The sequence below is a fragment of the Camelus bactrianus genome, chromosome 27, assembly GCF_048773025.1.
Source record: "Camelus bactrianus isolate YW-2024 breed Bactrian camel chromosome 27, ASM4877302v1, whole genome shotgun sequence".
Lineage (NCBI taxonomy): Eukaryota > Metazoa > Chordata > Mammalia > Artiodactyla > Camelidae > Camelus > Camelus bactrianus.
Window position 1 is genome coordinate 24,393,145 of NC_133565.1, and position 23,377 is coordinate 24,416,521.

Below are 23,377 nucleotides of genomic sequence, written 5' to 3' on the forward strand. Positions count from 1 at the left end.
AAAAACTTGGAATCTTTCTTTGAAAATTATTAAGTGTTGGCCAAAAAAAAAAAAAAATTGGTATCAAAGAAGATACTGGTGCTCCAGGAACCAAAAACATGGTGGTCACAGCACCAATTTTTGTTCTAAAGCAAACGCCATAGGGTATTCTAGAAGGTTGGCTCCCAACCAAAGGTGGCAATTGACATCCCAGGGGTGTTTGAGGGCAGTTCTCTAGGCCAGCAGCACATAGGCTCATGCAACAAACCTCTATAGATGCTTCTTTGCTCCAGACTCTGAGCAAAGCCCAGGGAAGACCCCAAATCTCAAGATTGCCCACTGTAGTAACCACATCTCGAGTCAAAATAATACTGCTGCTGTTTGGTTTGGAAAAGTGGGGCAAAGAAGCCACTCGTCATTCCTGAATGGAGAAGAACTCTGGCAAAGAGTCTGCAACTTCAAACACTGTCCTCTTTTCAATGTCCCAGCTCCTCACAATAGCAGTTATAGTTAAACATCTGTTGGATTGTGACCCGGAGTACAGATGGTCAGTGGCCTGCATGAGAGGGAGGCAGGTCTGTCTGCATATCGTGGACTAGTTACTTCCACCTTTAGGGATGTTGGTGTTGAATGGAGTAGGATGGCTAGTTGAGGGGGACAGGCTGATGGAGGTCAGCCAAGGGGCCAGGTGACAGCCTCCCTTGAAGAGCATGAAAACGGGGTCCCTGGCTTGTCTGCCTGCTCCCTCCAATAACCCTTAGAACTAACAGTCACTGAGCCTTCCTTATTTGCCTTCTATATCAACTTCTTGTCATTAGTAACTTTTCCTCCTTCCCCTCCACACTTATCTTTTAGTTTCTCTCTTATTTCTGACAAGCAAGATAGAAGCAAAAAAAGTGAGACCAGGACATAGTATTTTTAACTGAAAGGGACCTGAAGAATATCTATTCCAACTTTCTAAATGTCTCAGATGAAAAATCTGATCATCTGAGAGATGAGCTGACTTGGACAAGGTCACCTGAGTAACTAGAGTCAAACCAGGAGTTTCGGTGTTCCGTCCACCAGTCCACATTCCCACCTAACTTCCCATGGATCCTGTACTCCCCAGGCATGACTGACTCACTTTTCTTTCTGAGCTGAGGCTCATGCTGCCCCAGAAACTGTCTGTCAGCCCTCCTGGTGGTGTTGGTTTCTGTAGGATTTAGCACCAAAAATACTTGCACTAGTGTATTCCGCAAAGTGAGCATCACCAGAGGACGGTCATGTTCAACCCGAACCCCAAAGGACCAAGGACCCTTTGCCTCCAGTGGGAAGCTTCTCTCCAGGGATGATTTGTGCACAGTCTTCTGAGTGGAGGAAGCATCGGGTTTTTGTCTCTTAACTAAATGAGGCTTAGTGACCCTCAAGGTCCACTCAGAGGTCAGGGATACAACCAGAGGGCAGCATTTGGTTCATGTCCAAAGTAAAGAAGAGCCAGAAAGAACCTTGGCCATGGCATCCTACTCCAAGGTGAGCATCCAACAGCAAGTCACACACACTAAGGCCAGGTGGGGACTGGGTGAGGATGGCATGGCGGGGAGATCAGCCTTGGGGGCCCAGAGCATCCACCATGGTCATGAAGGGGCTCACATCAAGCCACGCCCTCCGAGTTCTAGTGGAGCCTGGTAGGGGACGTAAGAGTGAAGCGGACTGGAGTGGCCATACTGGCTAATGGGATGTCATTTCAAGACTCACTGAACCACATCGAGTTCTTTAAAAATAAATAAATAAATAACCCTTCAGCAGGGCTTTTGGGGTGCAGAGGAAGGCTAGGGAGGTGAAGGAGATCGGAGGCTCCCTCTAGGCCTGACAGAGCTACCCACAGAGGAGGAGAGGAGTGTCTTATGGGAACCCACCTGTGCCCAGGCCCATGAGCCCTTTGGGGCAACTGCCCCCACCCACCCAAGGCCTGCGGAGGGCTGTCCTGGCAGTCCAGAGTGGAACTGAGAAAAAGGACAGAGACTCAGTGCTGTTAAAGTCTAAGGATTTCAGAGCTGAGAAGGGGCCAGAAAGAAGCAAGCACACCCCTCTTTTTGCAGTCCTGTCCCTCTACAGAAGGAACAACCGACTCTGCTCAGCCCACAGCCCTGAATACCCACTTCAACGCCCCATTCCCTGTCTCCTTCACTCTCCAAAAAGCCTTTTCCATTTTTTCCACCTGCTGAGGTTAATAAGTCAAACTGAGGACTCTCTACAAAACAAGGGAGTAAGAAAGCCGGTCCTCTCTCTCTGCTCCTCCCAGTGTCTCCCCACTCTGACAACAGGCAGCTGCTCCCAAGGGATGTGACGAGGCCATGACCCCGAGGGCAACACGGAGACACGAGGGGAATCTGACAAAGCCACTCTCCTTGTTCTCAAAGGAACTGCCTCCTCCATGAGCCCGTGATGACTCAGGGCCCTGAGCTGAAACCGTGCTACATTCCAAATTCCCAGTTGTCCACTAACCCCTTCGGACCCTCCCTTCTTCCCAGAGCATCTGAGCATCATTCTAGGGACACAAAGCCAAGAAGATGGAAGCCATACAGTGTATTGGGGAGGATGTGGCAGCAAAAGAAGCCTCATATCTAACTAGGGGACACCTCCCCCCAGAGGCCTTCCAGATTGCTTCCTCCTTGAGTATCTTTTCCTTAGTTGTCTAGGGCAAAACCAGACTGCATGGTTCAACCCAGCATTAACAGCCCCAGAAGAGACCAACAGCCTCCAGGTGGAAAGACAACGAGGGTAATTGCCAAGGGACAGCAAAGGATTCCTTTGAGGTGGTCTATCCAAAGAGCTCTCCTCTGAAGTCCTCAGGGCTGGGAGCACAGTACAGTGAGAAAACCCACACCAAACTCTAGCTCACCTCCCTCCCCATCCCGTCCAGCTCAGCGGCCCCACAGATTCCTGAATCTCACCATGGCCTGTGTAGTCTGAGCACAGCTCTTTTCTATTTGAGTAAAAATAGACATGAGGGGAATTTGTGGGTCTAAAAAAAGAAGCAAAAGCACAGACGTGGACTGCTGTTCTGAACCCCACCCAGGATGCCCATGCTGCAGCTGACCGGGACGGACGTCCAGGCTGCCGACAGTCCCTTAAGCTGGCAGGGCGGGGACCAGGTCGGGGGCCCCAGGAGGCTCCCACTGGACAAAGGCCAGTCCATTCGGTGGTCTGTGCTTGCGGTGAGGTGGAGGGGCTGGTGGCCTGGGAGAAGCACATCTTCTCCTCCCCAGCGGGAGGGCTCTGTGGGGCCAGGCTGTTGGTTTCAAAGGGCATTTTGTTGTCATGTGTTGGGGGGCCCGGAGATCCACCCCTGTCGCAGTCCTTGACAGCAGCAGCCAGGAAGGCAGTGATTCCCCTGGTGCTGGGGCAGAGGGAGCTGGCCTCAGCCCAAATGCTTCATTCTCTCTCCCCGGTCAGGGTTCGGTCCTCATTAAGATGCTAAGCCTGCGGCAGTGGCCAGGCATTGGACACCCGAGTGCAGCCTCGGCCCCTCCCCCTGCCCCCAGCCCACAAAAGCGATTTCTCAGCCCCTGCGTTTTCACAGCAGCTCAAAGGCAGATGCATCAATCCTTCCAGGGGCTGGAAACGTGAGGAGAATGCCAAGGGGCAGGGTGCAGGTGCCAAATAGATTCTCCCCTGCTGGCTCCTGCCCACTCCGCGGCTTGGCTCCCTGAAGCATGCACTGCCCCGGCCTCTCGCTAGACCTGGCTCCCTTCCCCGGCACTGGGCTTTACCTGGGACTTAGCAGAGGCCCAGGAAGTGGGGGCTAGAATCTAGGGGAGGCAGGATGAGAAACAGAAGACCCACAGGGGCACACCTTATAAGACCTGCAGGGAATTAAGCCTCCTGCTGTTGGAATCCTGCTGTGTCCACATTTGCAGACTGCATGGGGGATGTCTGACACCCTCCGCCTTAACTCCCCAATAGCCTGAATGCGGGAGGTGAAGCCAAGGAGCCTTCCAGTGATGGAAAGACGGGAGGCAGTGCCTTGATAGGGGTCATTTCAGCCTTTCCTTTTGTGGTTCTTTAAATCCAGAAAGTCCAGTTCTTGAAGTTCAGAGGACAGATGGCACATCTCTTTCAAATTCAGGAAAGAACTTGAGCCTGGTTTACACCAAGATGGATGTAGTCCACTGTCGTGTGGTCTCAAGTTTTGTTGTTTTTTGTTCAGCGTTTACCTATAGGTGCTGTGACTGACTCCCCAGGGCATCAGGACTCTACCTTCTAGAATGGACCAACTAGAAAATTGTCTTGAAGTGGAGGAAAGGGCGAAGGCGTGGAGGTGACGGTCAGGGGATGGAGCATGAAGCGTTCCGGAAGCCCCTGGCCCGGTGCTATTTCCTTGCTGAGCTGGTCCGTGCCGTCTGCCCGCGCACCTGCGCAGAGCTTGGGGCGAACACGCCTGTGCAGGGGGTCCCTCGGGCAGCAGTGACTGGCACTCCACCCCGGCCCCTCCCGTCCCAACACGAAGATTGTCTCTCTGCATCGTCAAGGTCTCCTGCTTCAAAAAGCCGGAGCTGATTAGAAGCGCGGGCCACAGCCTACGTTGAAGGGAATTTTCATTTGCGTTCATAACAGTGAAGATTTTCTGAATCGTTGTTACAGTCTTGCGGTTTCTGTATCAGCAGTTTCTCTGTGTCTTAGAGAAGAAGGTATCTCTCTGTAGATATAGATAGATAGTTAGATACATAAATGTGTGTGTGTATATATATATATATATATATATATATATATATATATATATGCCAAACTGCCTTACAGGTTTTTTTTTTTCTTTCTCTTTTTTTTCAGTGTTGTATATCTAGCAGGCACTTGAGTTTATATGAAGATGTTTGCTTCAGTCAAGGATGGAGGAAAAGAGTTTGTGAGGTGGAAAAGGAGGGGTCTGAGGCCGGGGAGAGAGGAGGCAACAGAATATGAATTCGTGACCACCAGCCACCACTAGCCAAGGATGTCCAGGTAGATGGGGGTGGCTTTCTCCAAAGCATGGAGGATTTTGTAGATCTCCTTGATGTTAAGCCGCTGCTGCGGTTCCCTCTGCCAGCACCCCAGCATGACGTCGTAAACCTCTTTGGGACAGACACGGGGCCGCTCCAAAACACGGCCTTGGGTGATGCACTCAATGACCTGGAAAAGCAAAGAGAACAAGGAAGTTATCTCCAGAGCTCAGCCTCAGCCCCCGTGAGCTCAGCAGAAGGCAACAACTTTGGTGCAGAGCTGCGGTACCCACAGCGCAGGCTGAGGCTGGGCTGGAGACAGCCTGGAGTTTCTCGTCTGCTCTGTGGGCGGGTTAAGAGGATGACGATCCAGCCCTGGCTGGTCCAGCCCACGGCCCCCCTCTGGACTCCATCTCTTAGGCCAGGCCTTTGACTCCCACCCTCCTTCGCCCTTTGACTGCATTCTCCCTTCTAGTCCTGAATCTTACCTAGATGACTGAGCTGCATTCATTTTCCACTTGGCAGCAGAGATGGGCATCTGAACAGTCCCACCCCCTCTTAGGAGCCTGCATGACTTCGAGACCTCCTTGAAGCAGCTCTGCATGTCTGGCTCCTCCAGGCCCATCTTCCCTTAGCTCTCACTTCCTGGCAAGTTCCCCTCCCAGTCATAGGCTCTGTGCACACCATAACCTCTAAGCCACTATATAGGTCCCTTCCTCAGTGAGGCACATCCTCCCTTGCTCTTTGCACTAAACCACATACTCTGTTTCTTTACAAGTCTTAACACTCAGACTAACCATCTGATTCACCACTGCCCAGCTGGGTGCCCAGTACAAGCCAATTAACCTCATAGGATCTCAGCATCCTCCCCAGTAAGATGAGGATCGAATGCTGACTTGACCACCTCCTAAGACTGCTGTAAGGACCAAATGAGGCCAAGAAAAGGGATTGTATGACCCAGCGTACCACAGGGGAGGCCACACGAAGGAGTAGGAAGAAAACAAGTAACACATGGCTGGACCAACCCCAGCTGGCCCTTCGGGACTTCGCCTGTAATTGGTGGTTCATTTCTACTTCCTCAAAGGCACCTCTTTGCTAACACTGACTATGTGAATTTTCAAGGTTCCATCTTCCACTTTCCAGGTGTAACCTTGGGCAACTTATGTACCTGAACTAGGTTTGAAGATAGGTCATGATGATCAAAATACACAGAATCATCTCTAGTAGAGTACCTGAGAAATGTTATCCCCCCCACCTCCAATTAGTCTATATGTAGGTAGGCAAGATGAATGCCTTTTTTCTCTTTGCATCTCCCTACGCTGACCCCAAAAGCGCCTTGTCTGAAGAGTTGCCTTATGTCCCTCTGACCCTGGGATGGACTGTCAAACAATCACTGTGTCAGCACTTTCCTGGTCCCACTCACCCCAGAGTCTTGAAAGGCCTACAAGGCTCAGTTCTTTGCCAGCCTGATAGGTCTCCAGCTGTGTATGGTCCCTGTTTTTATTTGAGCCTGTCTCCACCCTCCGCCACCTTCACCTTCATGAAAGGGGGTCCAGTTCAAAGTGCAGTAGCAGCTGCCGGTGCTAAGAGCAAAGGCACCGAGTAGCGTCTCCTCCAATGAGGGGCTATCCAGGGTGTCAGCTCCTAGAGAGGAACTCATCACCAGTGACTGCCAGGACTTGACTACTGGGGTGAGGGGAGCAGAAGAGGCGGCTGAGGGTAGGAAGCCCATCCTCAAGGCCAATGCCGTACCAAGCTGTTAGCTACTCTGAGCCACCTTAGGTATCCAGGCCAGATCTGCTGGGACCAATAGGACCCTCAGCTCAGATCCTCCTCTTTCTGAGGGCCACCGAACTACATGGGGGCTGTGTTCAGGGGTGCTTCATGTCTGTGCCTGTGTACATACACATGTGTGGCTATGTGTCACATGCATGTGTGTACCTGTATGCATGTGTGTGTGTGCGCGTGTGTGTGTATGTTTACCTCCACCTCCTACAACAATTTGTTTTAAGCACCACAAGAAATGAGTTCTGAGATACACACTTTCATTTTTTTTTTAAAGGGCATTAAAATGTTTTGTTCTCTACTTTTGGAAATGTGGTCAGGACTCATTCAGCTTGCAAAGGATGAGATATTACAGATTTAAAGAAATGCCTTCTTTTTAGTCTTGGACATTCACTTAATTAAACAGACAGGGTATAGGAAGGCAAAGGTGAACACAGCTTCTGAAAAGAAAAGATACTTCCCTGAATATTCGAATAGGTGTCCAATATTAAAAGGTCCTTGTGCTTTCCCAGAAAACAGAAGACCATAAGCACAACTGCAGTCTTGCATAGATCTGCTGGGTTGAGAGAGCCCCTTATGATCTGCAGGCTGTACTGAATTCCCTGGGACAACACTCAGTTCTGGTCCAGATGGAACTGAGAAGCATCTTGCTTTGGACCATGGCCCAAGCCTTCTCCTTGCTGCAGAAGCTCTCACCTCTGGGATCTGGCCAGTCTCTGGAGTAGTCCAAAGCCCCTAGACATTCCCTTTCCTTTGTCCTGAATCTTAACAGGTGTTTGTGTGAAAAGTACTGAGTTAATATAGGCGAATCTGCTTTTAAAAAATGCCTGGCACTAAATGTTAGCTATTGTTAAAATTTGATGACTAGCATCGTTTATTGTTATTGTAAATCAAAATTATAAAAATACACAGTGTGTATATTCTTACATTTACTATTATGATTCATTTTATTCTTGGAAGGCCCCACACAGCTCTATCAATAGCGTGACATTTGCCTTTCCAAGGCACCTTCCTGCACAGCTCTGGGGCTGGCATGCCTACAGCCTGTTTAGAACCCAGATTATTCGGGACCAGTAGGTGTTTCCACAAGATGGCACAATTGAAAAACTCATAGTTGTTCTTTGTTTTCATTTTCTGTCTTAGTGAAACATTTGGGATTTTTAAGTGCAGCAGAGCAAACAGCCCCGTGACGTGCATCTCAATTTCGACAACTGATTTCATGCTCTCTTGACAATCACACCACATTTCCTACAGCTACAATTTTTTTTTCCTACTAAGACGATCTCTCTTCCCGCTTATGCCGACATGGGCTCTGCTGGCTCCAAACCCCACTGAATGCTTTGTATACTATGTCTAAGTGCTGGCCTATAAAAGCTCTTATCAGCCTTCCCCGCAAATCAAGGTTCGCATCTGCCCCGCCCCGTACCTCTGTGTTTGAGAGCTGGAACCATGGCTGCTTTCCATAGGTGAAGATCTCCCAGAGAATCACCCCAAAGCTCCACACGTCACTCTCCGTAGTGAACTTCCGGTACATGATGCTTTCAGGGGGCATCCAACGAATGGGGAGCATGGTGTGTCCTCCCACCTAGAAGAGGTCGAGACAGAGGCACACACAGAGTGACCGGATGGCCGGAATCAGTTGCACCAGTCTAGATACACTCTTGATGCATCTTAGCCTAAGAATAGCCACAATGTGATGCAACTTTTGCATCAGAGGGCCAAGCTCTACAATACTGGAGGCAGCTAGGACAGCAGTTAGAGGTGACAGCTAAGGGACGATCCTTGGCATGGCGTGTAAAGAAAATCACAAGATGATCTGAAGTGGGAGAGCAGGTTTCAGAATCTGATACTACAGTGAAATCTAACCTTGAGAGGAAGTCCAGAGGGAAGTCACAGAATCACAGAGCAAGGCTACCAAGTATCAGAGTATCTGCAGACATTAGGTTAGACTCCTTGGCCAAGAAGGTTGAAGCACAATATGATCCAAGTGCATCTAATCTGTGGAAATACATTAGCTTCTTCCCCCCAATTCTGAATTTCTCACTGCAACTTAGAACTCAGTGTTTCAAGTGAAAGGGAAGAGGGTAGTTTAAAAGTATGGGAGATCATCTGCTAATAAGAAATCGGGTGGACCGGAAGAGAATTCACAACAGTTCTTAGCAAGATCGCCAATGCCAGTAAGGAGAGTGTCTTTTAAAACATCCTAAGGAGGACACTGGCCATCTCTGGGTCTACAGATCTGAGAGCCAAGGGCAGAGGAAGTGACTGACATTCAGGGTATCCTTCCCTGAGAAAAAACATTAGGGAAATCATCACTGCCCAGCAGGTTACACACATTATTAGCATAAGTGGAAGAAAATCCACAGTGTATTTCAGAACTCAGGAATGAACCACATCACTCTTAAATAGAGCATTAGAAATTGGAACTTTTGGCTAAGCCATGAAACTTGTTAGAAAACTGATTTCCATTAATTGAAAAAAAAAAAAGAGCTCTGTATAGATGTCCTGAACTATTAATCAGTTCTTATTTCTATGATGGGCCAGTTGGAGGAATTAGAATAATAAGCACTTAAGAAGGAATGACTTGTTAGGAGATGGGCAATCTTGTTTCTAAAAAAAAAAAAAGAGATCACGTTTGCCTTATCCACTTGAAGTAGTTTAGAAGGTAAATGGTAGAAGTTGTTTCCAACCTGAGATTTCATAATCAAGATAGCTCTGTGTCAACTGTGAAGACAAATGAAGACGTTTCTTTCAGACAAACAAATGCTCAGAAAGTTTACCACTCACAGCCTTTCAGAAAAATGAAGAGGCAAAAATTAACTGAGGATGTACTCCAGGAAAACAGAAAAGGGAATCTGACATAGACAATGACTTGGAGCATAACAAACAGTGCAGAGCAAATAAGCCACAAAAACACAGTTTAGATCTAAATAATGATTGTTAACATGACAGTAAAATGTAATTTAACTACTAATAAAAGATTTCTGTAAAATAGAGACATAAAGGAAATAATAATACTCATAATGATAAAAGTACTGTCATTGCTACTATTAACAATATTCTGGAATGAAACTACCAGATAATGTCAACAATAAGGGCATAGGAAAGTAGGTAGAGAAATAATTAAAAGCCTGATAAAGGCTTTGTCTTTTATACAGGAGGGCAAGGGAGCTCACGGATAGTAGGCAATTGTTGATTATGATAGTTTAAATTTAAATGTGCTTGCTAAAATTTTAAAGTAGCTTCCAGAAGAACAGAAATAGTACATATAACTTACAAATCAGCTTTAGGAAAACAGAACCAAAAATCTCTAACCAATACCAAAAATACCACAGAAGTGGGGAGTGGGATAATGGTGAATAGAAAGCACAAAAATAAAAAAGTTTAAATAATATCACCACAGATAATGAGAACAAGTGGACTGAACTACCTCTTAAATAAGAGAAAAATTTCTGGCAAAAAATCAAGATGTGTGTTATTTAGAAAAGATACATCTAAAAGGAAATAGCAGAAAATGCTGAAAATGAAAGAATGCAACAAACAGTAAAAGAAAAACTGAATATATATTGAATATGTAATGTGTATCATATTCAATATACATAAGATATAATATAGTGTAATGTATAATTGAATATAGTATATATGAATAGATAATATTCAATATGTATAATATATATGAATACATAATATTTAATATACAATATATTGAATAGATAATTCATACATAGTATATTGAATATATATCGCATATATATTCAATACAGAATATATTAAAAATTGAATATACATATGAAAAAAAATTTCAGAAAGCCAAAAACTAAATGGAGATAAAGTGGTTTACATCGTATTTGAAGACTGTAAAATTCGCCATTATGAAAATTATGAACTTTTTTGCTCTAATTAACATAGTAACAAAAATGTATAAAAAGTAAAACAGGTTATAAATAAAAGAAAACTGACAAAACTGCAATTATAATGGAAAATTAAAACACTTATTTTGCAAATTGACAGATCAAGAAGACAATAAAAATGAAGATACATTTTAAAAATACAAATAATATGAGTGCTGTGTGTATCTTCCAGCCTCCCAAAAAAGGTGCACATTATTTTCAATTACCTAAAAAGCATTTATGAAAACCAATCACATATTATATCTCAAAGAAAATCTTGAAATTCCAAGAGGAAAAACAAAGTAAACAGAAGCTAAACATAAGATAAAAGAAGAAAAGTCATTCTTTCAAAAGATGCCAAAAATTACCAACACCCTTTCCTGATTAAAAGCCCTAATTCATTAGTAATAGAAGGTAACTTTCTTTATTTAACGTATGAAATATCATATTTACTGATAAAATATTGAAAGCTTAGAAGGTATCTTCTATTACTGATTTTACACAACACACTTCAGTTGGCCCTAGCCAATGCAATAAAGCAGGAATAAAAACAAGGAAAAAATACTGAAAAGGAAGAGTCAAAACTACCACTGTTTGCATAGTTATGACAGTTCAAGACAACTAAAAAGCAGTTAGAATCATTATGAGTTAGTAAGACATAAAACGAATATACACAAACCAAACTATTCTCATATACCAGTAGCAATGACTTCAAAATTCAATGGAAAATGAAATTGTTTGTATAACAGCAACAACAACAATAGTGTTTAAAGTTCTCAGGCATAAAACTTGGCAGAAAATTTATGAGTTCTGAATAAAGAAAAGTATTGAAAAACATAAATGATCTGAATACATGGAAAGATGTGTCTTTTCCTTGGATAGGAAGATTCAATAATCATAAATCTCTCATTCTTCCCTAAAATTAATCTAAAAATTTGACACAATCTAAATAAAACCCTCAGTGGAATGATGTATGGAAATTGACAAGATGATACCAAAATTCATCCAGAGCTGTAAATATTTGATAAAAGCTAAGATATACTCGAAATAGAACAACAAGGAATAGTTGCTCTATCAGATAGCAAAACATATTATCAAACTACAATAACGAACACACTGTTATTGGCAGAGGAATAGACAAATTGCATTGATCAATGGAACAAAATAGAGTCCAGAAGCAGACTCATGTATAAATACTGAAATTTAATAAATGAAATGATGGGTTAGTTATCAGTGTTGGGACAATGAACTATTCATTTAAAAAGTACACTTAGATACCTACCTCACACCATATACAAAAATCATTTCCAGATGGATTAAAGAGCTAAACATAAAAAACAAAACAATAATCATATTAGAAGAAAACTTAGAAAAATATCTGTATAACCTCAGGAGAGGAAGGCCTTCCTAAATAAGACACATATTCAAGAAGCCATACAGGATAGAATTCAGAGATACAACTTGTAAAAATTAAATACCTTTGTATGGCAAAATACAAAATAAGCATATTAAAAAGACAAATGACAGAGGAAACATTTGCAATATATGTGCCAAATAATTAAAATCCATATATTATAAAGTGCTTCTTTAATTAAAAAGAAACCCAACAGAGAAATGAATCATGAAATCAAATGAATTCCTAAGAGCAGATGATCCACCAAAGAGCTACACATGGCCACAAACACATGAAGAGGTTAATTAAAGCAAAAAAGAGACACTTTTTTTTTTAATAACATGTGGATGAAACTGAGGAAGACTGGTACTACCCAGTGCATGAGAGACTACGAAGAAAGTTATTGTCAATTTTCTTATTCTGGGGCAGGCTTTTCTGAGGGCAGCTTGGCAGAATCTGTCCACACTAAAGATGTCAAGTGCCTCTTAATCCATTAATTTCGCTTCTAGGAGTTTCAGAAAAACACTTGCTCATGTATGCAAAAGTACTTGGTTGAGGGTATTTTATATGCTCGTTTTTAAGGGCAGCAATTTGTTCATAATTAAATGTATATGCAGCAGTTAAAAAGAGTACAGTAGAGTTATGTGTACTGATACGTAAGTATGTCCAGGATGTATTAAATGAAAACAAAAACATTAAAAATATGTATTAGCATTCTCATTTATGTAAAAGTGTATCAGCGTAAGCAAATATATTAAAAGGCAACAATACATAGCTCTGTAAATGCAAAGAAAAAAAGGTCCAGAAAGATAAAGTAAATGTGAGAACGGACCAAAGAGAAAATTCCATTTTTTTCCCTATAGTATGTATTTCTATGCTGTTTTTAATTTTATCATGATCATGTACCACATTTGAAAATTTTAACACAATAAAAGGAGAAAAAAATAAACATATGACTAAAGGAAAACCAGTGAACAAAATTTATTTAAGTTTTAAATCAAAAGATTGTTTTTTAAGAAAACATAGGTTTTTAATAGACTCTGGTCAATTGACTTGTTGTACCTGGTTTCTTGATTAAAAAGAAAAAAGAGACCAGGAATATAGGAACATTTCTCTTGATGGAAAATGGTAAATTCCTCCAAATTGATGCTGGTGTTTGCCTCATTGGGTGATTTTATAGACAATCCCAAAGACCCATTCCAAATGGAAATTTTCAAGTTTACAAAGAGAGAGAAATTTGAGTTTGCTGGTGTAAACTTTGATGAGCTTAAGTGTTTGGGCAGAAAATTACCAGAAGGGTATTAATTGGCCACAGGGGTCCCACTAAAAAGAGTTTTATCAAGATTTTTACTGGGTGGCACCACCAATGTGGGTGAAGTTTATAAGGCACTCCTCTGGAAGTGAAATATTTCAAGTGGCCTGAGATGTAACAACAAAAACAACAAAAGGCAGTAAATTGGAAGTCAGCAGCCCTGGGTTCTGCTGTGGCTTTTGATAAGCTCTTAACCTCTTTGCGTTTTAATTTCCTCATCTTCAACCTAGGAGTTAAGCAACGGCTGTGTCAAAGTGAGATGATACAGGGAAAGACCCACTGAGCATCACTAAGTACACAAGTGTACACATAAAGGTCGATGACTGCTCCCTGAGTGTAGTGAGCAGCGTAACAAACCCCAATGCCTAGATCTTCCGTATTTCCCATTAGGTCCACCTAGACGACACTGATTCTCCTCCAGAGCTACCTGTATCCCTACATCCTTCTCCCACACTAGAGGTCCCATCTGGGAAAGACAGTGGTCAAATCCTTCCCTGGTTAAAAAAAAAAAAAAAAAAATATATATATATATATATATATATATATATATATATATATATATATATATATATATAGACAAATATCTCCATGATGAAACCCAGCCACATAAGCAATGGACTGAAATAACAATCTTAATAAGGATAATATTAACTAACGCACACTGAATATCAACCACTGGATGTTACACACACCTCTCATGTAATTCTTTCTCTCACCCTATGTGGCAGAATTCCCTATTATCCCCATTTCACCGACAAAGATAAGGGAACTTGCCTAGACACTGCCTGAGAAATACTAGCTAATGATCCAAGCTCTCAATGATGTACATGAAAGATCTGAAGGCTGAGCTTTAAAATGGGAAACAAAAAGGAATAAGGCAAAAATTCCAAGAAATGATTCTAGAAAACAAGTACTTGGAGATCTTTTGATGACCCTCCCTTGGATAATACCTTCCACCACGTCCATCGCTGTGGACTCAGGTGTTGTCAGCCTGATCTTCTGTCATAAAGTTCCCCTTCACCCAACCACGTCAGCAGCCACTGATGATCATTGCCCAGATGCATGATTTCATTAGTGGCTGCAAAAGGGTGAATTCCAGCATTCCCTCTGCTGGAAATCTTCTATGAATAAAAACCTTCCTTCATTGGCAATTTGCTTAGTTTGGTTACACTGGTAACAGTGTATATTGAAATTCCTTTCATTTACTAGTTCCCAGAATAATGAATTCCCTCCCTAGCATCCTTCAAAGGTGGCAGGTGAGGGGTCTGTTTTGTGTTAGTTTGGTTTTGAGAAGCACTATCAACTCTTTGTGTGTGTGTGTGTGTGTGTGTGTGTGTACACATCAGAAGTGCTTCAATAGACTAGAATTGCCCTTTTTGATGCTCACTGTTCCATCTTCGGCCAGTAGTGGTCTCTTCAACGTGGTGCCTCGCACCCAACCCCAGTGGTCTTTCATAGCACACTTGCTTATCTGACATGAGAAAATATTCTAGGCTCATCCTATCCATTTGCTGCCCTGGCCCTAGAATCAGCCATTACTCCAAGGAGCCATGGATCTTTTTGGTGGACAATGGAGTTTAGAGACCACACTCTGGGTGCCAGGAATGCTCATTACTCTTCAGTTGGTCATTATTTCTAGGTCTTTAGAGTGGAAATAGCTAGGAAAAACTTTTAAAAGAAAATACATTGTGAGTTCATACTGATTTTTTCCAATTCAACTTTGGGATCACAGAGCTTTTAACTTAAGTGCTTGATTTGACATCTCTATTTTTTCTTATGCTGAAAATCCTGATTCCTACATTAGTAACATTATGTCTTTGCTTTATCCTAATATTTATTTCAAATTCAGTTGAAATATCATTACTAACAACATGATTACTGAAAGCTGCCTACAATTTTCAGAGTTCATTTTATCCTTAGGATATACCTACTAGGGACATACCTAAAACATTGCTCTGCTTTAAAGTCACTTGAAATAGTTCCTTTCTGAGTGGTGAAGTCACCAACTTAATACACAGGTTTATTTGTTTCATTTTGCTTTTGATTTTTAAGAATTGCTTTGCTTTTTCTTTCCCATTTGATATCATCTTTTATAATGATGCAAAAACTGTCACATGGTTTTCAAGTCAAACTAAAAAGCAAGGTAATTGAAATCTAAGTCTCGCTCCATCTCTGTTCATTCTTCCAATCCTGATCTCCTCCTCCCCCAGAACTAACCATTTTATATTTGTTCTTAGTTTATTCCTCTATTTAGCATAAGCAAATATTGATTATACTCATTTTCCTCACTTTCATAGATAAGAGTAGCATGCCATACCTGTTATATATATTTTACTTTTTTTTTCCATTGGGGTTCTCTCACTCCTTTTATAGCTTTATAGGACTCTGTGCATGACCACACCGCAGCGTATCCAATCAATCTGATATTGATAGGACTTGGGTTGTTCCATTCATTTGTTACTAACAATATGGAAATGCACTTTTCCCATAGATCTCAGGTGATTCTCACTCCCCCTAAAGGGAAAGAGCCCAGAATTCCCACTCAGTGTAACAGGCAACGATAGACTGCATTGCCCACAGATGTGGTTTCAATCCAGGGTCCACATAACTTTGGAGATACATGAAGTCTTTCCAGTGGGTACCCAGGCAAGGACAGTTTCAATGGACTATGCAGATCCTCAACTCCTAACGCTGAACTGAAAATCTCCTGTGGTCCAGCAATTTCCTTGCCCAATTGTGTGTGTACACACACACCTGCCACTCTCTGAAGGAAAGGCAAATCTCTCACTCATTCTAAATCTCAGGAGAGAAAACCTACAGAAGACAAATGAATAAACTCCATGAAATATTGGTATAAGTATTGAAAACGAATGTCTCTAGTGACTGGGAAATAAATTCTTTTGCAAGTCGAGTGGTTTCCAGTTCTTTTCAAACAACTGAAGGGGGGGACAGACCTAAAAGCATTATCAGCTGAGAGAAGATTAAAAAGAAATTTTGATGAGAGGCCACTATGTGATTTTAGGTAAATAACAAGATAATAGATCGATGAATTAAGTCACATTGCAGTAACAAAACTCCTTTCTTTCCCATCTACTTATTTATAGTGAATTACGTTTCTCAGTTCTTATATTCATGAAAATGAAACACAGGAATAGAATTGATCCTGAACCTTCCTTAATTTAGTAAGAAATAATCATCAAGGAATACAGACTAATTGAAAAATATGAGATGCATTTCCAAAAATATTATCTATCTTATCTTTCATATTCATCAAAAGTTATGAGAGATATTATATATATTATTTTGATCTACTGTCTATTTCTGTGTATTACTAATAACTGTAATGATAACTTAATCCAGTATCTCTTAATTTCTTAATGTCTTATGGTCATTGGATATTAAAAATTAAAGTCTTCATACATATTTTTGTCACACTAAATGATGACAGTATGGCCAATAAAAGCTTTCATGCATAAAAATTGAATACATAAGGACAAAATTTGGTAGGGTAAGTGGAATGAAAATATAAATTCAAGAAGAAAAAGGAACCATGTGAAACTGAGTGTTAAAAGTACTTTTTCATGTGTTTAATGGATGATGGATCAAATTGCTCTGGTATTTAAAGTTCATTAGATGCATTCAAGAAGCAACGTATTTTTTAATGTCAATATTTACAATGTCGTGGAAATGGCATATTATAAAGTATATTGAAGACTTTAGATGGCAACTTAAAACGTGCAAAGGGGCATACGTGGTTTTTCAAAATTCTTTCAGGAGCATTGACGTTTGAAGATTTCAGGTATAGAGACGGAGCTTCTAGCAGTGTAAAGTCTAGAGTCTTGTCTCTCTGGCTAAATTCTGTCTTTCTCCAAGGCTGTATCCCACCCCTCCTCAGGCCTGCAGTATAACGGGAGAGAATCTGGAAAGAGGAAAGCAAGAACAGCCTCACCTCTAGCCCTGGGCATCAGCCTGAAATCCCTCAAGGCCATTTCTTTCATTCCAGCCTTCAGGCCTCACTCCCAGCCTTGCCCCAAGGGCCAGGAGTTCAGTGGGGCTGAAGGTGCGCAAAGCTGAGCGACTGCAGGCACTGCGGCTTCCAGCGCCCACTGCGGGCAGGATGCCCTGGGGCAGAGCGGTCCTGCCAGGAGGTGAACCTCCCGCCTCTCCCTCCACCTGCCTCTCCGCTGCTCTCTTCCAGAGCCTGCCCCTCCCGGGCAAGGAACTGTCCTGTTTATTTCCATAGGGTGATGCCCACGTCCCTGCAGTCAGAGGCAGCCACCGCTCTAGGTGAAAGGGAAACTCAGCGAGGCTCTAGAAAGCTCTGAGGCCTTTGCATCTGATTACACAGAAAAGGAGGCAGCTGCTTCAAAGAACACATGGAAGCCCGCTTCCCTCCCGGAAGTTCAAAACGTCTGTCCTCACACAACTCTGAAAAGGTAGAAAGGACACAAAATGACCCATCCCTTCCAGATATGGAACCCGGGACCCAGCACAGGTGAGCAGAGTCACAGGGCATGGCCTCTCTGATGCCGCTGGAAGGAAGGATTCAACTTCCTCTGGAATCACTAGTCTACATGGACCTGGTCAAAGCCTGTTAGAGCAGATGAGAAAGGCAGTGGCTTTCTGAGGAAGGGTAGAAGCTTCGCCACGTACATGAATGGCAAAATAGCTTAATCAGGAGATGGTCGTACAGATTGTTATTTATGGTAAGTGTCCTTATTTTTTATTTATTCAATTTTAATCTTTCTTGATTGCATGTCTCAGCACACAGAAGAGTCTCCATACGCATTAAGAAAAAAGGCCTAGCATTTGCTTTCTTCATCTCCTGGAAAGTCTCCTGGTTTCCCATCTGCACGTCTGAGCGGATGGATGATCAGCCAGGGCTGGGAGTCACACTGAGTGTGCCCTTCTGTACAGTATCCCTAGCAGCCACCACTACAGTCTTTAAAATCACTGCTACTCTTGTTCCAGGGGATGTTCACCCCCAGAGGCTGCACATCAGTACGAGTTACATCCAGCACAGCCACCCACATCCATACATGCAGCGGGAGAATGTGCGTGCCAGTCACACTCAGGTGGGTACAGGCATGGATCCAAACACAGGTCTGTGCTAATGCCCTGATCACACGAAGCTGGTGAAATCTCCCTTGGACACCTCCTGAAGGAAAACAGCCTGAAGGCAGGAGGAAAGGCCAAAGTCATCTTTTAATGCGTCCTATCACCAGGGCAGCAAAAAAGAAACGGTGTCACTCTAAACCAGTTGATTAGCTTTGCTGACAGTTTCAAAACTTGCCGCAACGTCAGATCCCTCCTTCCTGGAATGAACCTTCGCACTGCCTGCCCCCCTCCAACTGCTGGGCTCTCCTAAAAGCTCCCTCCCCACATACAGGAGAGGCTGCTGGAGCCTTAGAAGTGGCAGTCTGCCCTCCGGGAACCCTCCCACATCTAACCTCTCTCTCCTCTCCTTTCCCCCTTCCCCCCTCACTTCCTCAGCACACTATTCTGAGTTGAGGATGCTGTATTTTCAGCCAGCTTTTCACCTCCCTGCCCAGCTCTGAAATGTGATCATTGACCAGGCACACCTCTATCGTGTCTGCACCTGTATCCTTTCCCTCCAGGTGTCTTCTGGATTCCTGGTGCATCTTTAGGGGACCAGTCTGCCCTGTGATTACACACTTTCCAGCTCCCCAAATCCAAGCTCATCAGAATCCAGGGTATGAAAGGAGAGATTCAACACTAAAACTGTAGCTCATAAACATACAGAGCGGGAAAGGGCCTTAGAAGTTAGCTAATCCCCACTCCAGGCGTGCAAACCTCAGCTGGAAGAGAGGCAATGACTTGTCCAAGGTCACCTGGAAGAGTAAATGAAGTGGAACTAAGTCCCCTCGAGTCCTGTTCTGGTTCTCAATGGGAAATTTTTACTGGAGAAGGGCATACATATATAAAGGTGTACAAACTAAAAATACACAGATTGAATCTTACGAAGTTTAAATTTTGGATCTATAGTCTCCTTCTTTCCACACTGATGTGGACAGATTTCGGGTCCCCCGGCAAAACTCTGTGTTGCCCCCCGTAATAACAGTGTGTGCCTTCAGGATGTATTAGTTTCATGTTTGTTTGGTTTAGATCTGCCGTATATGTACGTGTGCATTCACAAATATGTGTGTGTCTCTGGCTTCATCCATCAATGAAACCTTTACACACGAGACTGAGGTTTTCTATAGTGACATCAGACTTCCGACATAATAAGGCACAATTGCTTGCCTTCTTTTTGTCTCTCCTCCTCTTCTCAATAGGCAAACTATCATCTTGCTTCTTGTAGACACAAACCGAAGATCACGGCACCAGGTCTAGAGGGTGTTTGGAATTCTTTGGAGGGAAGATGCAGAGGAAACTCACAAAGACATCATGACTGCATGGCTCCCTCGAAGCAGGGCTTTATGACAGCTTATGCAAAACGCATCCATTTAGCAGAATCGCAATGGCTGTTTCAGGCTGAGCCTCTAGCCCCAGGATTAAGAAAAACCCTTGGAGTTTTCCAAAAACACAAGGAGTTTAAGAGTCAAGCTATTTAGAACTGTGAGCCTAGAGAATAAATAAATCCTTTGTGATTCTCTCCGACTCCCTTACCTAGAGCTGCATCTGCCAGGAGCAAGTTCTCAGATGGAAGCCCCGGGAACACATACCTTTTATAACTTCGCCTTTTGTTCTCCCCTTTCTAAATCCTGCCTAAATGCTGGCACTCACTCCAAGACCTCATTGTCCTTTGCTGCCCCCAAGCAATATATATTTTTATAGAGCCTACATTGCAAGTCCAAAGATGTGTGTTGAGAAATGACTTGGCTCTTATGTTCTTTTCCAAATGCCCAGACGTGGAGCCTCCTGGCTCTAATCATATCTTCTCGTGGAAGCAAACTTTAGGGATGTTGTTACAAGAGGTCAAGTTGCTGAACAAAGCTGGAGGTCTCAGCTCAGTGCAGATCCACGGCTCACACTGGATCCAGACTGATCCTTCAGACCCCCAAGTGCTTGGAGAAAGGAAGACAGGAGAATAAAGCCTCCTTGTGATAAATCTGATTTTTACCTGACCTAGTACAGCACAGGCACTGATAGTTCTTGGTTTAGATTCAGACTTCCTTAGCAAAAATAAGATAATCCCTTTCTAACAGGATTGGCTTTGCTAAATATTTAGATGCCCCCCAAATCTGAAAAATATGATAACTAGTATTGAAAATGCATGTATAGGATGAGGAAACAGGACCCCAAAGAACAAAGGGAATAAAAATAATCACTGGGCCATTTCCATTTACTAGCTGAGGAAATTTAGGGGATGAATTTAAGCTCTGGAACACTCAGCTTCCTAGTGTATAAAATGGCGATAATAATACAGCTACACAGAACATGCACAGAAATTAAAATGAGATATTCTATGAAACAGAGACACGGCGGGTTTTCAAATACACAGGCACATACAAGTTTTTCAATCTAAACCTTTCTCGGAAGATACTAATTTCTCAATGTTCATGTTTACTGAATGAATAGCCCTTCCCAATTTTTCCAGGGACTTGGACATCCTTGCTCAGAGACCCTTACAACACAGAGGCACCATCCTTGATTCATGGATAAGGAAACCAGCTCAAGAATGGAATGTCGGCAAGTCCACGGTAGGTAGAAGCCAAGCTGAAAGTCAGTCCACTGCTGTATGCCAGATCTCTCTCATTAGGGGTTGTGTGGGTTCAAGATCATGTGACCTACAAACACAGCTTAAAGGGGCTTCCAGGATCAGCGTGGCCACCAACCCCGATTCCTGGAATATTTAACTGTTTCCAACAGCAGGGTTGAGACACTTAAGACATACAGCTAATGTGAACGCCAGGGAAGCCAAGGCTGGGTAGTCAGAACATGGTGTTCTCCTGTGGACTGGGCTCAGTGACTGCAGAGCTTGTGAGAGAGGCCTCAAAACAGGAAAAAAAAAAAAGGGGGTGGGGGGAAGAACAAAGAGGATTTGAATTTTAAAAAGCAAAGAATAAGACGGGATCTTTTTCCTTAAAAAGCAAGCTGAGCTATAAATGGTCTCCTCCAGCCATGTTCCCAGAGACATTAATAACAATAACAGTAACACTCCCTATTGACTGAACGTCCCACCAGCTGTAAGACGACAGCGTTGAGTTCTTTGCTCACGATTCTAGTCTTATTATGTCATCTTCTGAGCCTGGCCTTCCCATCCGAGTGCAGTGAACACTCAGAGGATGTGCTCCAGCGGCTCCATGAGAGAAAGAGCTTTTCTGATTATCTCCGGGATGGCCTCCCTCGAAAGCCAATGAGGCCTTATCTCTAGTTAAGTTCAGGCTGAGTGCCCCCTTCTCTTAAGTTCTGAATGAGAGGCCAAGACTATGTGGCTTTCTTAACCAAAGACTTTTTCCCTGTAATTTCAAGGTTCCAACAGCCCAGCATACTTGACCCGCTATTTGTAAGGCCTGTGATGCAGACCTCATGCTGGGTCATGGGAAAGCCTTCTTGCACAGCCTTTGTTGGGTTCCCAAGTCTTCTGTTGCAGAAACAGACAGCTTAAAACAGCCTCTGTTTGCTGCTCCTGATCCTCATTTATCTCAGACAGAATTTGTGAGGACTAGTTAGATAATGTTTAGAAAGCCTGGCCAGTGGGATGAGACTACTTTTGAAAGTGTCGATGTATGGCCTTATTTCCTACAACAACAAGGATTTCTGTGCTGGTCTGACATCTGCCATCACTAGTGGCTGCTTCTGAATTGTCTCTAAAAAAGGTTTTAGCAGCTGTGGTCTCCCTACATCCCTCATTGTGAGAATTCTCAGGTGATGCTGTATGTAGTTCACACATCTCTCATCTCTCTGGACCAGAGTTTGGAAAAGGCAGGTAGCTGTGTGTCTGGGCCAGTGGGGAGGTAAATCCAGGCAAGACCTGAAGACTCTGGCAAACTCTGCACCCTGCATGTCTCTGCTCAGTGCTGTTGAACGAGAGTAAGATTTCTGGTTAGAAAATATTCTGGGTGCAGAAACAGGTCTCCAGAATGCAGACGGAAGGTGGCTCACCCTTGAGCAGAACTTCCAGCAAAGTCAGTAGAATATGGTGATACGGCGTGGGACACAAGACCACAAATTCATAGCCATGTCACCCTGGGAAGTCACTTAACCTCTGAGCCTCAGTTTCCCCATATGTTAAACATCAACTGGTACCTACTTCCACAAATGACCATGAAGATTAAATAAAACAATCCATGGGAAGCCTTTAGTACAGGATCTGGCACGTGGCGAGCCTCCATACATGTGAGCAGGTAATATTCCAGTAATTGCTATGCTTGTGCTAACAGCATTGCCATCTGATAGATATTTGCAAGAAGGATTCTCCATGCCCAGGATTTAAATAATATAGGGGAATGGATTTTAAGTTTCTATGTGTGCCGATAAATGGGGGAATTTGGTCGCCGTTAAGATTTAGGCTGGATTAGGAAGTCAATTTCAAGTGTCCTGAGTCTGGCTCTGTCAATGTAGGGCCTCCCCGAGGAAACAAGTCTTTTTTTGGTTTTGTGCTGCTATAATAAAGAAACCAAAGCCTCACCTCCTTCCTCCTGTCTCCCTCCACTTGCCCTGTGCTCTTAATGAAGTATTTGCTGTCCTCCAGCTACAGTGCTTAGGGCCAGTTGAACAGATCAGCCAGAAAGGTACGGCTGCAGCTAGAGGTAAAATCTGCTACTTCCAAACCCCTCCGAATTAATCATTCTAGCTGGAGGGAGACTTGGGCCTTTGGGCCCCCCTTTTGTTTTATTAACTGCCAACAGAAAATGCCAGGAGTGGCTGGGGAAGACGCACAAAATGGGGGACAGGGAACACTTTGCATATTTTAATTACTTCAGTAAACAATACATACCACAGTAGAAACCCCCCGTCAATGGCTACATCCCCAGGCAAAGAGAATTTGGAAGAGTGTCATGGGACGTGACATAAAATATACACAGCTCCTCCCAAGACTAGAGGCTGCCTTATCTAGCTTCTCTGAGCTGGAGCGGAACTTCCAGTCCTTCCACTG

The 23,377-nt window shown here is 43.3% G+C and overlaps 1 protein-coding gene across 3 annotated transcripts in view; it reads right to left on the bottom strand.

Annotated features, from left to right (window-relative positions):
* Nucleotides 1-2,916: 2,916 nt before the first annotated feature.
* NTRK3 (neurotrophic receptor tyrosine kinase 3) overlaps nucleotides 2,917-23,377 on the bottom strand; it is a 337,492-nt gene continuing 317,031 nt past the window's right edge. For 2 of the 3 annotated variants that reach the window (XM_045522574.2, XM_045522575.2), the window contains exons 16-18: nucleotides 11,892-11,933; nucleotides 8,146-8,304; nucleotides 2,917-5,124 (exon numbers count right to left, since the gene is read on the bottom strand). In XM_045522574.2, the coding sequence (XP_045378530.2) occupies nucleotides 4,939-5,124; nucleotides 8,146-8,304; nucleotides 11,892-11,933 (387 nt within the window). In that variant the 3' untranslated portion in view covers nucleotides 2,917-4,938. The remainder of the gene's footprint in view (nucleotides 5,125-8,145; nucleotides 8,305-11,891; nucleotides 11,934-23,377) is intronic. The other variant, XM_010962928.3, reaches the window with a different exon arrangement.